General features: G+C 42.0%; 1 protein-coding gene across 4 annotated transcripts; it reads right to left on the bottom strand.

The window, feature by feature from the left end:
* Positions 1 to 1095: 1095 nt before the first annotated feature.
* On the bottom strand, positions 1096 to 13401 carry onecut1 (one cut homeobox 1). Of its 4 annotated transcripts, none has more exons than XM_037757824.1 (3): positions 11125 to 13401; positions 6326 to 6391; positions 1096 to 5242 (listed from the first exon to the last, which is right to left on the bottom strand). In XM_037757824.1, exons 1-3 carry the CDS (start codon positions 12236 to 12238, stop codon positions 4953 to 4955), a joined length of 1470 nt encoding a protein of 489 aa, XP_037613752.1. In that variant the 5' UTR covers positions 12239 to 13401; the 3' UTR covers positions 1096 to 4952. The 4 variants fall into 4 exon arrangements, with proteins under 4 accessions (XP_037613752.1, XP_037613757.1, XP_037613776.1 ...); XM_037757829.1 differs by having other exon boundaries at positions 11140 to 13401; XM_037757848.1 differs by lacking the exon at positions 6326 to 6391 and having other exon boundaries at positions 11140 to 13399.
* Between the last annotated feature and the right edge of the window lie 1725 nt (positions 13402 to 15126).

Here is a 15126-nt window from a genome sequence, read left to right as displayed (position 1 = left end):
AGAGAGGCAAAGTCCCGCCCCTTCCGGTGGACCACCATTAGACCTTATTTCTGAAAAAATATGAACGGTAGTCAACGGAGAGAGAGAAATATTTTTTGATACCGTTTGAATCGTGCCATGAATCACACATATGATGTTTTTTTAATTTAAAACATGATTTTGCAAGTCAAGAAAGTCTCAGTTTGTTGTAAAACTGTTGAAGTTAAATAATAAGAAAGACTACACATCCAAAAGTCACATAAGTGAGGTCTCTCTCTCTGAAGCTACGATGCCTGTGTGTTTCGTACTTGGATGTACTCACACCAGTAACAGGTGTCCCTCCTTCTTTCTTTTCCTGGTAAATAAAAAGACCAGGAGTCGCTCGATAAAACACATCAGGTCAGATAACGTTTCATTTGTGCGATGTAGTTCACTGAGCGGTTTCACACAAAACTAAATGATACTGTGACAAACTGAGACTTTCTTGACTTGCAAAGTTATGTTTAAATGTACAAACATCATATGTGGGATTCATGGAGCAATTCAAACGGGATCAATAAATTATTTGTCTCTCGCCGTTGACTACCATACATATTTTTTCCGAAATAAGGTCCCATGGTGGTCCACCGGAAGGGGAGGGACTTCGCCTCTATAGGCGTCATAAGAACCATAGATTTGAGTCATTAGGGACCTACTACACCCAATAGTAGGTTTTATCATCCATTCGCATGGTAGATCACCAAAAGAAGGTATAAAAGAACACAACACTGACCTCTAGTGACAACGTAGCAGGGGCAGTAGGCCCCTATGACCCACATCTATGGTGCTTATGGCGACCGATAACGCCTATTTAATGGCCTGACAACAGTCAAATTGGGTGCACAACCAGAGGGAGTCAAACTTACTGTTGGATATATGCAGCAATCAGCCACACACATGCAAACACACCATACAGATTTTAACACACAGTAAAGAAAAACACATGCAAATGAGCACACACACATAAAACTGGCACACCTCAGCAGTTCTTGACAATTGAGTTGCACACACACACTCATCCACAGACGGGAAAAAGAAATGAGCAGGTGATCGTCCCCATACACACTCACACACTGATTCCTTGGTTAAGGTTTTATTAGACTTTGCTCATGGTCATTACACGAGTACGTACCAAAAGAACAGATACTAGATGGAGCGAGGCGGCAGTGCCACGGCAATAAAAACAGACCCAGCTCCGCGACACAGCCCCTGGCAGACCGGCTGCCCAGCCTACGCTCCACCTCACTCCGTGCATGAGACAGCAAAGTGAGCGGGACTTGCAGCCCTCGTTTCAGATGCTTCAGATTGTACATTGAACAGGAGATCTCCCACATGGTAGAGTAAGCTTGTCTACACGGCCCTACGCCTTCTACATTCTATACCCGTGCGAATGGCAAATCAAAACTCAACAAGTCTACCTCACAAATGCCAGTGCTTTTCAACATTATACATATTTTTTTTCCAATTTTTTGGTTTGTTTTAAAAATCTTTGGATGTGCAGTAATACCCATAAAATAACCGTTTTGTTTTGAAAAAGTCAAAAGAATAGAAAAAACACACACACGTACACACTGCTTTTTGCCAGCTGTTCAACAAAGTAGCTCCTGTATAACTTTGTCTGCGTTGGCAAAATCAACTGTCTGGGTTTCTGGCAGTGTTTAAAACACACATTGAAATGCCGGCTAGGATTTAGCTGAAGAAGAAGAATACAAACTACTCCTTTTTTTATATCTAAGCGTGGGAAATAAGGCTGTAACATAAAACTGTCTTTTTTGTTTGTTTTTTTCCAAAAAACCTACTATATACAAATCTAGAGTTTCTACAAATGCATAAATTAAAGCAGTGGTTAACCATTACAAAAATGCAATTAAATTAAAATCACAACACAGAAGTAGAGAAAAAGGGAAAATATGAACACAATATCACAGCAGTTGGTTTTACCCTGTAAAAAGCAATAGTCTACCATCATAATATTGGCATAACCCAATGTCTGATAAAAAATATGCTTCTCCCTCCATCCCTTAAGTTTCATACATCAACCCTGAAACTTGTCCTCCGTGACTTGAAAACAGAGCACTTCTGCCAAAAAAAACAGCTTCAAAATAGATAATCATACAGCTTTTTTGAAGTAACAATAACAGTTACCACACGAGTGGAGTTCTGCCTTACTCACAGATAGACGTCTCAATGCAGAACTCAAAGGAATTATTACTATGAGGTATTCAGAGACATTGGTAAAGACATGCACGGCCAGAGTGCTGAACCTTCCCACACACAGCAGAGAGACGAGGAAGGTCGGGGAGGAAGGAGGGATGGAGGGGTAGAAGAAGGAGGGCAGAGGAGAGGAGAAACAAAGACCTTTGGTTTAATCTGTAGAAGTGGAAATTCCTTTGGTATGTTTTCATTGCATGGTTGCGCTGGCGAAAGCACCACGGTGTGATTTAAAACAACAAAAAAAAAAAAACCTTTTCCTTGTTTCTTCAGTAGTGGCCCTTCTACAGGCTGAGGTATTCACATAGTCAAAGGTGAGAGGTCAACAGCGGTTTAACACTTTGGTTCAAGCAAGGCACTCGTCCTGGGAGTTTTTAGAAAGATTGCAACACGTCTGCTTCTACTTTCAGGAACATGTCTGCCTATAGCTGAGTCAACAATTCTGCCCATGGCTATGTCAGCTTGTCTGTCTATTGTCATGTAAAGACGTCTGGTGGATCAATATTATCAACCTATAGATACACACTAAGAGGCAGGGCCGGGTAGAAATTAAGCTGCGACAAAAAAGACACTCCAGCGGGGTCAAATTTACATTTTGAAATGAATCAGACTAAATGTATTATATATAAACACAATGTCAGCTTTTACATTTTTGTGATAGGAAAATGAATACTTTGGTACTGAGCACAAAGAAAGACCGATCACATTGCTACCGAGTTTGCCGTACCCCCGCAGGCACCTGCACTGCCGCTTGTGTGTATCTACGGCTGGATCAGCATATCTGCCTATAGCTACATCAGCATGACTATCTATGGAGCTGTAATCAGAGCACAGATGAAGCAAGAGCACGCATAGCAGGGGTGCATGGGTTGAATGCAGGTGGGAGGGAGGGGGAGAAAGGGGAGAAGAAAGGAAGTGAGAGAGAGGAGACGAGGGGTGGGGGGGAGGGGAGGAGACATACAACATCTTTAAAACACCACTCGTAGAGGCCGTGCAATGAGAAAAAATCTTTGGTTATCTTTGGTATCATCAAAGTGATAGAAATCACGTATGGAACTTGAGTGAGGTAGCATCTTTGGTTCACACTATAAAACATCAGCAGGTCTTGACACGTTTTCCTTTTTTTTTGGTTTTTCCTTTCGGAGGTGAAGAAGAAGCCTTCTTCCTCCTCCTCGCCTCTCCTTCGGCGCTTGTTTGTGATGAATGTAGAGCTGCTAACCCTGGCCACGAGGAGGATGACGGCAAGGGGGCCAGCTCAATATATTTAATGATACGCCGCCCTGGGCCAGCCCTGTGTAGTGCTTTCCTCCTAGTGCTGAAATGCATAGCTTTGCCAGGGGAGTGGAGGCAGATTGGGAGGGGTGGGTGGTGTGTGTGTGTGGGGGGGGGTGCTTTCGTATTCAGGTGACGAGGTGACATTGTGCCTGAAAGTGATTTGATCATTGATATCATCCCCTCCGCCCAACATCTTTGATGAGGAGATAAAATCAAATACGTATGAAGCACTGGGGGCTGAATGCCTATTATTAGAGTGGTGACACAGTTTGTCCTAAAAAAACAACATCTGTCTCCCTCACCGTGTCACACATAAAGCACGAGAGCCAGCAGCTTTTGTTTTCATCTTTTGCAGCGAAAACACACCGCTGAATGGATTAGTCTTTGGTTGCATTTGCAGGATCATTCTCTAGAGTGTTAACGAAGATATAACTGGAATATTTAGTTTGATTCAAGAAGGCATCTATAAGGCAAATGTCAATAGATGATTTTCAGGGTTGTGTCACATAATATTTCCATTTGCAGGGAAGGTATGACTCAAAATGTTGTATGGACCATAAGCAGGGACATTCTTTGTGGTGCCTAACTAACAGCCAGTCTCAGGAGGGTTAAAGGGAGGAAATGAGGTAAAATACTTTTAAGATTATCAGCTACAAAATATACTCTTTGGTCAAATTACTTCATAGCAGGTTCTGAAGTGGCTTCAGGGTGTTGAAGGCTTTGGTTTCTCTTGTTTAAATTATTCAACGCTTCAGCATGTTGGAAGAAAGCACTACCTTGTGGGTTGAGGTTGGGGTTTTTTGGGGATTTTGGGTTAGCAGTCTACGCATGGGCATCTCCCCGTCTGTCTGGAATGCTTGATAGAAAGACAGACAGCTGGACAGATAGACAGACAGTCCACCGTTGATCCAAACAAGGTTGCACAACAATCCAGTCGCTCCTGTAGGATTTTTTTGTCTTTAACGTTGATTGGCCAATCCCACCGGAGCTCCACATTCTGGCTGTTTTTCAAGGGTGTGGACAGCTGCAGATCAGACTGCCAACAGGCTGATTAAACCTCCATTTAGGGACCCATCATTAAAACCAACCAATCAGATTAAAGATAAGGATGGTGAATGATAGATTGATACTGGGTGGGGAGGCGTTGGGGGAGGTGTAGTAAAGCTAGAGACCAGTGAGTGTGTGTGAAGGGGGGGTAAAACTATAGTCTTTTTGCAGTATGTTACACGTAAATGTGTTGCTGAAAAAAACATTTCAAAGCAGGTCAAACAAGAAGTCTTTGGTTTGTTTTTTCATCTTTGGATACTATAAATATCAATATAGTACAGGTTTAAGGGCAAAACGTTGCTTCAAGGTCTTTTTTTAAGTTTCTCTTTGTTTCTCTTAAGTTTTAAAGCTTTTCCACCGAGGTTGAGTCAGTCCATGAGTTTGGTCGGATCACTCCGTCTTCAGGCTTTGGTGCAGGCGTTGGGGCCAGAGTTGCCCGGGTGGCCGGAGCCGTCGTCCACCCACTTATCCAGGCTCCGGCGGCGTGCGTTCATAAAGAAGTTGCTGACTGTGGCCAGCTCCAGGCCCAGCTGCTGGGCGATGGTGATCTGCAGCTCTTTGGATGGACGCTTGTTCTCCTTGAAGATGGCGTGGAGCGTCCGCCGCTGCACATCTGTGAACACCAGCCGGGGCTTCTTGGACACGCTCCCCCGCTCGCTCCGGCCGTGGTCCTGTTCCTTACGCTTACATGCTGTGGAGGATGAGACAGACAGAGAGAGAGAGTGGGTTTGTGAGAGAGGGCTGATACTGCATGACAATCTTCTCTCCATCACATCTCTACTTTGAAAAAGTCCTGAATAAATCCATGGACTGACCCATGAACTATTTCAGTGGGTCTCCCCCATACCATCTTAACGTAGAGGTCTGTTTTCATTCTAACAGGGACACACTGATATGATTATTTAAAGCCAATATCAGATGTTTTCCAATCCATTCAGACCGAAACTAACTCTAATATAACAGGTTAAGGTTTTCATAGATGCTTATATCAAAATTAATTTTTACATTTGAGACCTCAACATTTAAATTACATTGCTAACATGACAAGTGTATTAAGTAACGTTATTCTACAAGCAAAGACCACAAAAATGGTAATTCCACAATCAGGGCAGGCTTAAGGCATTGGCCATATAGGTGGTCACCTATTGGGCGTCACTTTCAGGGGGGATGCTGGTCGCCCTCTAAAAGAAAAATAAATAAATCAATAAATACTAAAATAGAAAATAATAAAAGGCCAGTCAACGCCTTTCCTCATTTCCTGCATTGAGGTAACAAATGAACAAATATATAAATAAATAAATAAATACAATTTTCACCCCTGTAACTCCCTTTCTCACACTTTTTCATCTGCCTGGCCCCACTTATTTGTTAATAAAAGTGTAAATTGTAGTGAAACTGACAAAACACTTTTTAAGCTACAATATCAGTGACAAATTGTGTATTTATATTATAATAAATACAGTTATTTATGACATTTTGTCTTAAAACCATTGTAATGTCTGATGTGGGGGGTGGATTTTCCCCCAAAAGGACTACAGCCAGCCCTGTGCACAATCCAACATATCAGCAGTAAAAGTGATGTTTGACTGATGCTAATTTTGCATCTGTAAATGATAACATCAAGAACCAAATGGGAAACAATCATTTAAAGCATCTCTACAATCAAAACAAAGGTTGCAACAGCTGATTTAAATGACATGAATGATCATTCTCTCTGGTTTAATTAGTAAAACCAGCTGCTGCAGTTTGAGTTAGATAAAAACAAGAATCCTACCTATAAACACTGGATTGATGCACATTTCGGGTTCACAGTATGTAGCCTGCTTTGTTGTTGTATAGCCTAGTGGTGAAAAGGAAACTGAATATAAGTGTTACCAAAGTCATATTTATCATTGACTCAAAAGTGATGACAAAATGTTGATGAGACTTTTTCCTGTCCTCTTTAAGACTGCATGTGTCAGATGTGACTTTGTACAGAATCATGCAGCAGTCTGCAGGTTGGAAGCAGTGGTCATGGGTAATAATTGCAGAACTAAACTCTTCCGCATTTTGTCGGGGAACCCCATGTTGGTTCAGGGTTCAGAGCAGGAGCTGGTTGTGAAGGTGAGCAGACAGCCAGACAGCCAGAGAGCCAGAGAGGCTGTCAGCCTGTCTGGGAACAATGAGAGCTGTCCGCGGTGCTGAAAACAAACAGCGCGCTGCAGTATAGCCTCGAACAGCATGTGGAGAAATGAACCACAGATCATCTAATACTGGAAAAGAAGAACTTGGGAATCCGTTTGACAGCAAATCCAACCTCCCTTCAACTGATCTCGTTGCTATTTCATTTCTTTCTTTCTTTTTTTTCTTTTTTCTTTAAGCCCTAATACAGCCATCCAACCTGAGGCTGATCGGTGAGTATAGAGACCAGGAGGGGGCAGGAGTGGGCTGCTGGAGCAAAAAGGCCCAACATGGACTCACTCACTGCATGAACGGCACATTTTAAACACAAAGCAATTCTTGCAACCAGGTTAATTTTGCAAAATGCTAATGCACAAAGTGAATTAAACATTTTATTATTATAAAAAAAAAATCAAAACACAGCAATGCACAACGGAAACCAATTAAAAAAAAAACTATGAAATACAGAATTTTGAACAAAATATGGAGAAAAATTGCCAAAATAATAATTTTAACGAAAAACATTTGTAGTGCATTTAAAGTGTTTTATCACTTCGAGTTACTAATATTTGTTTTAGTTTTGATAGCTTACTATCTGTCATTGCCTTTTAAATTCACACCCTAAAGTAGCAGTATGCTTCATGAGAAAAAGAGATTATATTACAAATAAGCACATTTATTAAATCAGTCTAGTTGAAGCTGATTCTCTAACCTCTTTTTAAAACACTCTCTCAGGTGTGTGTGTGTGTGGTAAAGTACAGTGCAGCGACCTGCCCTCATGACCATAAACTGGAGTGTAATTGTGGGTTTGAACAGCCCGGTGTCTCCAGTGCTGGTAAATATTAACAGAGAGCCGAAGCTCCTCGTGTTAGGGCTGCTATAAATCAGCAGCAGTGAAGGCCACTCAGACAGCAGGAGCCACCACACAGTCTCAGTCAGCCCGGCCCCTGGACCTGGCCCCAGAACAGGCACAGGAGGCCCGGCCTGAGAGGCAGCTTTCCCAGGACCAGGAGGGACATAACAGAGGCCTCGTTATCACCACTAATCACACACACTCATACAAACACACACACACACACACACACACAAACACACACACACACACACACACACACACACACACACACACACACACACACACACTGCTGCTGCTCCTGCTCCAGGCTAATCATTACAAACACACAGATAACTCCACACACTCAAACAGACTGCTGCACACACTGGGCCCACAGACCGAGAACAACAAACAGACCTCTGTGCTGCAAATGCTGCAAATATTCAACCCTCTAACTAGTGAGAATGTGGAAGGCCTCTTCTAAATTTAGTGTAAGCAGGTACATACAATTTATAAAGCAGCATTGAACATTGTCTCTGGAATTACAGCTGATTTACTGAGTTTTAAATGGATCTCTCATTTCTGATTTCATTCATTCTCCTCTGTGCCAAAACCTATTTCCAAAACATTTCCCATCCTATTCGATTCTGTTCTCTATTTTATTCTATTCAAGCACATTCAGATGGGTAATTGAATACGTGGGAAAAGGGAGAAAAGGCCCGAGATTAATTTCAGAAGCCTAAAATCAATAAGTATATCACATCTACTTCAGATCACAGATCTAGCTGCACCTCAGGAACGACCGGATCAATAAAACGGCGCACAGCCTTATTCTCTCCAAATTAATTTAGTTTTTTAACTGTAAAAGAAATTCTCCTTTCACAGCATGTTTTTGGTGGCATTTTCCAACAAAAAAAGATATAATTTTATAATTAAGGATTTTTGCTCATGAGAAGCTTTGTCATTTTTTATTTCGTATTTATTTTTTTCTCATAAAAAGTTGAGATAAAACGAGACATGCTTTAAGGAAAGATGAATAGGAAACATTAATGAAGCAGACATGTATTTTCCCAGTATACAGCCAGTAGGAATTCCTCTTCCTTTAAAAAAGAAAAAAAAAAAAATCATCATCAATACTAATCAATAAGCTACTGATCTGATTATTGTTTCAATTATAAGCTGATCACACTAATAATCAATGATGATCAATGAAAATAAGATTTGTTTTTAAACATTTGTGATGCAATTTATCATCTCCAACCTACACACACACACACACACACACACACACACACAGAGAGCAGCAGCAGCAGATGGGAAAACTGAAAAGTAATCAATTGCGATTACACTCACGTGCACGCGCGCGAGCATTGCACGTAAACACACACACACAAACGTACCCAAAAATCACGCACTTTCCATGTGGCCTCACTTTTCAAAAAGCCAAAAAGCCCGTGTGTAGCTCATTGATTAGGCCTATACAACGTTAAAAAAAAAAAAAATCCATTGGATGTTTGTGAACGCGCATGCACGTGCGATTTGGGCCTCGATGCGCGCCCTAATTGACTCGTGCGTACCTCAGGGACAAATGAATCCAGAGGCCTATCGGTTAATTAAAGAAACCTCAGTCAGGTCAGGGCTAGTTTACGACCAAAACAATAAACACATGCTTCTACTTTATTCTATTATCATATAATTATAACAAAGTGACTTCACTGACTGAATAATGCACGACTTTTCAGTTTAAATTTAGTTTATCAACAGCATGTGCAGGCACACTTTTCTCTCTCTGTCTCTGTCTCTGTCTCTGTTTACTCCAAGGGCAACACCAAAAAAGGCTGATCAGTTGCATCTCCACCAAAATAAACACATTCCTAACGATTTCTGGGCCAAGGATCAGTTTACGCACACACAGTCCAGCGGTCGATATTTTGAGGTAAAATGACATGAGCACTTGTTTCACACAAACCCCAAAATCAGTGTAGAGACAGAAAAGGGATGCGTATTGATATCAGGACACTCAGGGTTTTTGGTGGTGCTAGAGCATCAGCTTTGGTGAGGCACTTTAGCAGCTTTAACACTGTTATAATGTTGGATCTGACCATCCAACAGACCTCCTCTTTAATTTGGAGGCCTCATCTAAAGAATCCAGGGTCACCAAACCCCATAAGGCATGACCTAGTTCCTTCTTGTATCTAAAACTATTTGACTTCCAGCGTCTTTCATATCATCAAGTGGAGACATCATGTTATTTTACTAGAGAACTATCAGCCCAGAGGGCTGAATGCTACCTGTGATTTTACATTACTCTTAAGATTCCTGTAGAATAGTTTTTCTCTCTCTGTTATAATAAAAAACTACAAGTTTTTATTCCCCAGCCCACTTGACCCCTTGTTCAAGAGGTCAAAGGTAGTATTCAGGTTTAATGCTCCTCTGCTTTCTCTCAGCAACACATTCAGAAGATGAAAAAAAAGGGATGTCTTTACCGAGGCTTCGCTCACCTGCGCCTAAGGCATGACCCAGTTCCTTCATGCATCTAAAACTATTTGACTTCCAGCATCTTTCATAACATTAATGGAGACAAGTGGAGACATCATGTTATTTTACCGGAGAACTATCAGCCCAGAGGGGATTTGTCCTGAATGCTACCTTAATGTGATTACTCTTAGATTCCTGTAAAATGTTTAGTTTTTCTCTCTCTGTTATAATAAAAACTAGAAGTTTTTAATCCCCAGCCCACTTGACCCATTGCTCAAGAGGTCAAAGGTATAGCATTCAGGGTTTAATGCTCCTCTGCTTTCTTACATCTGAGGACAACATCACAACCACATACAGTAGGGTGAACTGTCTCTGTGATGTTCGGAAACAATTATAGAATCAATGTGAACTGTAGTTTTGGATGAAAAGGAAAATGTTTTTTTTAATGCCAGAAATTGTTGTCTTTGTGTGACAACATGTAATTCTCTTAGATTCCTGTAAAATAGTTTTTCTCTCTCTGTTATAATAAAAACTACAAGTTAGTTTAGTCCTCCAGCCCACTTGACCCATTGCTCAAGAGGTCAAAGGTAGCATTAATGGAGACAAGTGGAAACATCATGTTATTTTACTGGAGAACTATCAGCCCAGAGGGGATTTGTCCTGAATGCTACCTTAATGTGATTCTCTTAGATTACTGTAAAATAGGTTTTCTCTCTCTGTTATAATAAAAAACTACAAGTTTTTAGTCCCCAGCCTACTTGACCCATTGCTCAAGAGGTCAAAGGTAGCATTAATGGAGACAAGTGGAGACATCATGTTATTTTACTAGAGAACTTGACTTCCAGCATCTCATGTTATTTTACCGAAGAACTATCAGCCTTGAGGGGATTCGTTCTGAATGCTACCTTAGATCTTAGATTCCTGTAAAATGTTTAGTTTTTCTCTCTCTGTTATAATAAAAACTACAAGTTTTTAGTCCCCAGCCCACTTGACCTATTGCTCAAGAGGTCAAAGGTAGCATTCAGGTCTAATGCTCCTCTGCTTTTCTCTCAGCAAAAACATTCAGAAGATGAAAAACAAAAAGAGGAGGTTGTCTTTACCGAGGCTTCGCTCACCTGCGAGCCTGAGCGCGCTCATGCGTTGGAACTCAGGCTCCTGCAGCCACTTCCACATGCGCCTGAAGGTTTCTCTGCCGGACTTGAGCTTGGACCAGGGTTTGGGGTTCCTTAGCAGGTCGGACAGGGTCCCCTGGGACCTGCACAGCACCCGCTGGGCAAAGATGGCCTGAGGGATGCTGTAGCGCTTCAGCTCCGTGGTGATCCTCTGCGCCACCTCTTTGGTATTCACCTCCTCCATCTGACCACCACCATTAACACCTCCACCTCCTGCACCTCCACCTTGCTGCCCGGGTCCAGAAGCCTGCTCCCGGCTGTTCCCCCCATGCAGCCCCTGGACGTGCCCCTGGTGTGCGTGCAGGTGGTGGTGATGATGATGATGGAGGCCGTTGATTTGCACCATGCCTGCAGAGGAGCTCATGTGCTGCTGCTCCGTCGTGTGTCTGCCCAGCATGGCCGGATGATGCGCCTCAAACCCGCTGGGTGTGAGCATCTTCTCACCGGGCATGGCTGCACCGGGATGCGCGTAAGGAGGAGGGATGCTGCCGGCCTGGGTGGTGTGGATGCTGGCCAGACCTGAACCAGACAGCGGGGACAGACTCTGGCCCATGCAGGGATCTTTATGATGATGATATGATGGATACAGACTGTTCATAGGAGCCAGACTCCGGTCCTCACGCATCAACGTGAAGCTGCCAGTGACATTCCCAGGGATCCTCTGGTGATGGTGAGGATGATGGTGGTGAGGATGGTGGTGGTGATGGAACTTGTCGGATACAGTGGAGATGGGAGGTAAAGGCTGCAGAGGGGTAAGGGTGGTGTAAGTGCTGCTGGAGCTCATGCCAGGGGGGGCTTCACACATGCTGATGGCTGCTGGATGCAGACTGTGTCCGTGGTGTCCAGGGTGGTAGTCTCCTCCTCCGGTGTCCAGCAGGGTGGCCATGCCCATGGAGCGGTGGCTGCTGCTGAGCCCCCGGGCGCTCGAACGACCGTGGCCGCTCAGCAGCTCTCCGTGACCGGCCACGGACACCACGGACTCATGGCTCACTAATCCTCCGTGCAGGTCGCCAATATTCTCCATCGACAGTTGTGCGTTCATGATCCTGCATGTGGACAAACCATGTATGTGATCTTAGCTGATGTCCAAGAAGATCCTCACTGTCCAGTTAAAACTTCTTTTGTTGCTTTTTTCTTCTTCTTCTTGCAGATATTGCCTCCTTATATTCGATATCTTTGCAGTGTAGAAACTCCTTTTTTTTTTTTTCCAGAATCCCCTGTCTTTTTTTTTCTTGTGTTATTTTTGTTGTTGTTTTTTTTTTTTTATTCTCTTTATAATAATTCAAGCCCCCCCACCGCCAACCAGCTGTCCTCGCGCTCCGGTCGGGTGCCGCGCCATCTCTCTAGTTGTGTGTCTCCAGCTCCTTTTCCACCGCAGCACAGAGACAGATCACCGTCCACACACATGCGCACTGGGAGCACACATCTCCTCCAATACTCTCTCTCTCTCTCTCTCTCTTTCTCTCTCTCAAACACACACACACACACACACACACACACACACACACACCGCCCCATTGCTCTGACGTCAGCTACCTTATTAAGGAAGGGAGGTATCAAACCACCTGCTAAAAGCTATATTCTCCACCATGATAACACCACTCTTTATAGTGAAATGTTTAAAAAAAATGCAAAATAGACGGATCTCTTAATAAAACCTTCACAGAATCGACATCATGGAAATGTATAGCACCTATAATGTCCAGATTGCCCATTTCTTATTTAGAAAATGTTGTCATTCATTATAGGGCTATATAATGAGGCTTTATCTTCAGTCCTCCTTAAATTATTAAGTGCAAATGAAATAAACTTCCGGGTTCATTTGGAGTTGATTTTTAACTAGTGAGGTCTGGGATTCAAAAACCAACCAAAAAAACTCCAAATGAAAAACAATCAATTCTTCTAAAAAAAACAAAAACAGAAAAAAGAAGCTTCAGAAAATTACAACAAAAGCATAATGATTTAATTAGCAGCTATAAAGTTATATTAATGTGCACCACATAAAGATCCATTTTTTTCATTATCAGGCTGCACCTCCCCACCCCCCCACACAAATGCCAAATATGTGGCGGTTTAACCAAACGAAGAAGACTGCAGTACCTTCTCTTTTGATAGAAAAAGATGAGCAGATGTGTCTATTGTTCAACCATTAGGCTTAACGAACCAAGCCCAGCAGTATATATGTGTGTGTGTGTATGGATGTTGCGCACACGCTTGTGTCCTATTTGGAGACCCTTAAGTTTGAGAAAAAACTTGCCTATACACATGGACGTTACAAATCAGAATCAGAATTAGAATCAGAATCAGAATCAGAATCAGAATGGTGTTTATTGCCAGGTGTAAGAGGTATACACTAAGAATTTGCTTTGGTTTTGTTGGTGCAAGTTAAACAGTATGATATCAAAAGAATAGATAAAAACGTTAGAATAAAATAAGAATAAAAAAAATTGAATTTCTACCAATATACAATATACAAAATAAGCTTTATACAAAAATAAACATGATATAAACAGATAGTGCAAACATGTTATTCATTTAAATAAGATAAATCATTTTTTTTTTACAGGAAACTTCCAAATAATACAAATTCACACCCACACTGTAAACAATTGCTGTTAATTTACAGCAGGATTTCAACAGTATTAACCTGTTAATGCTAAAAACAGTGCTTTACTGTTAATACAAAAGAAAACCTGTTAAATTACGCTAATAGGCAGTTTTTTAACTGAACTATAATGCATTCTTAAAAAACAGGACTTTACTGCTGATCAACTGTCTAAAGTATCATCAGTAACAGTTTCATGCAGTATTTTTTTTAAATTCTGGGACCTGATCTGCACATGTGAGGCTTGTACATTGTACATGATTGTACAATCAGTGAATTAGCTTTATTGTTCTTCACTCACATGTTGTTCTGGTTTGCATTCTGTGCTTGTAGCCAGCTATAGACAGACATTTTGGGAAAAGTGTCAACAAGTCTATTATAGCCTTTTTCCTAACAAGTGCCTTTAATTGTATTTAGTGTGACTATTCCTATGTCTGTAACCTGCTAAGTCTATTCATCTAGGCAAAAGATTATGTTTATTAAAATGTATGTAAAAAATAAATAGTGCATTAAAACAAATCAGTAAGATAATGTAAAAGAAAGGTGAAAAACAGCTATATAATGTATCTTTAAACAGTAAATGAACTGTAAAATACTGTGAAATTAATAAAAAAACTGTATTTTTCATAAACAGTACAAAGCTGTAAATTTCAGCGACTGTATAATAATGTTAATTTTACAGTAACATAAGGGCAACCCTGCTGCCATCAGTTCTTTACTGTTATTTTACTGGGAAATTCTTAACAGTGCAGCTTTCTCTATAAAATCCAAGGTCGTGGAGGAAAATGACATGCTGACACATAACATGAGTGGTGTCCCAGTGTTGTTGTTGTTGTTGCATTATGTGTCAAACTCCCCCCAAAACCTGCAGCCCGGATGAAAACCTACAGCCCCTTTGCTTCCATGTCAGAGGCCGTTTATCCTGATAGAGCGGTCGGTCGTTCAGTGCGTCCTCAGCCGGCCGAGGTGACAGCTTGCAGCGGTCAGTGTCCTGCTGGACCCCCCGCTGAATGAGGGGACATGTCAAAGGTGACGCTTCAAGACTCCCAAAGCCAACATCTGCGGGGGGACAGATTAACCTTTCAGACTTTTCCCTGTCCCTGGACCTGCTATGGGTGGGGGGCCCCTTGCATCTGTCAGGGTCCACCACCACAATAGAGCCACGACGCTCGGTTGAACGAGTTAAATAAAAGAGAAGAAGGAAAAAAAAAAGTAGAGAAGAAGTTAAACTGTCTCTGATGTGAAGTCAATGTCAACGGCGTGTGTGTGACGTGTGTCGAGACAAAAGGGACACTAATTCCTCGAAGTGTGGCTGTCCAACCGTG

The sequence above is a fragment of the Sebastes umbrosus genome, chromosome 2, assembly GCF_015220745.1.
Source record: "Sebastes umbrosus isolate fSebUmb1 chromosome 2, fSebUmb1.pri, whole genome shotgun sequence".
Classification (NCBI taxonomy): Eukaryota; Metazoa; Chordata; class Actinopteri; order Perciformes; family Sebastidae; genus Sebastes; species Sebastes umbrosus.
Note: the sequence above shows the minus strand (reverse complement) of the source record. Positions and strands in the feature narration are given on the sequence as shown.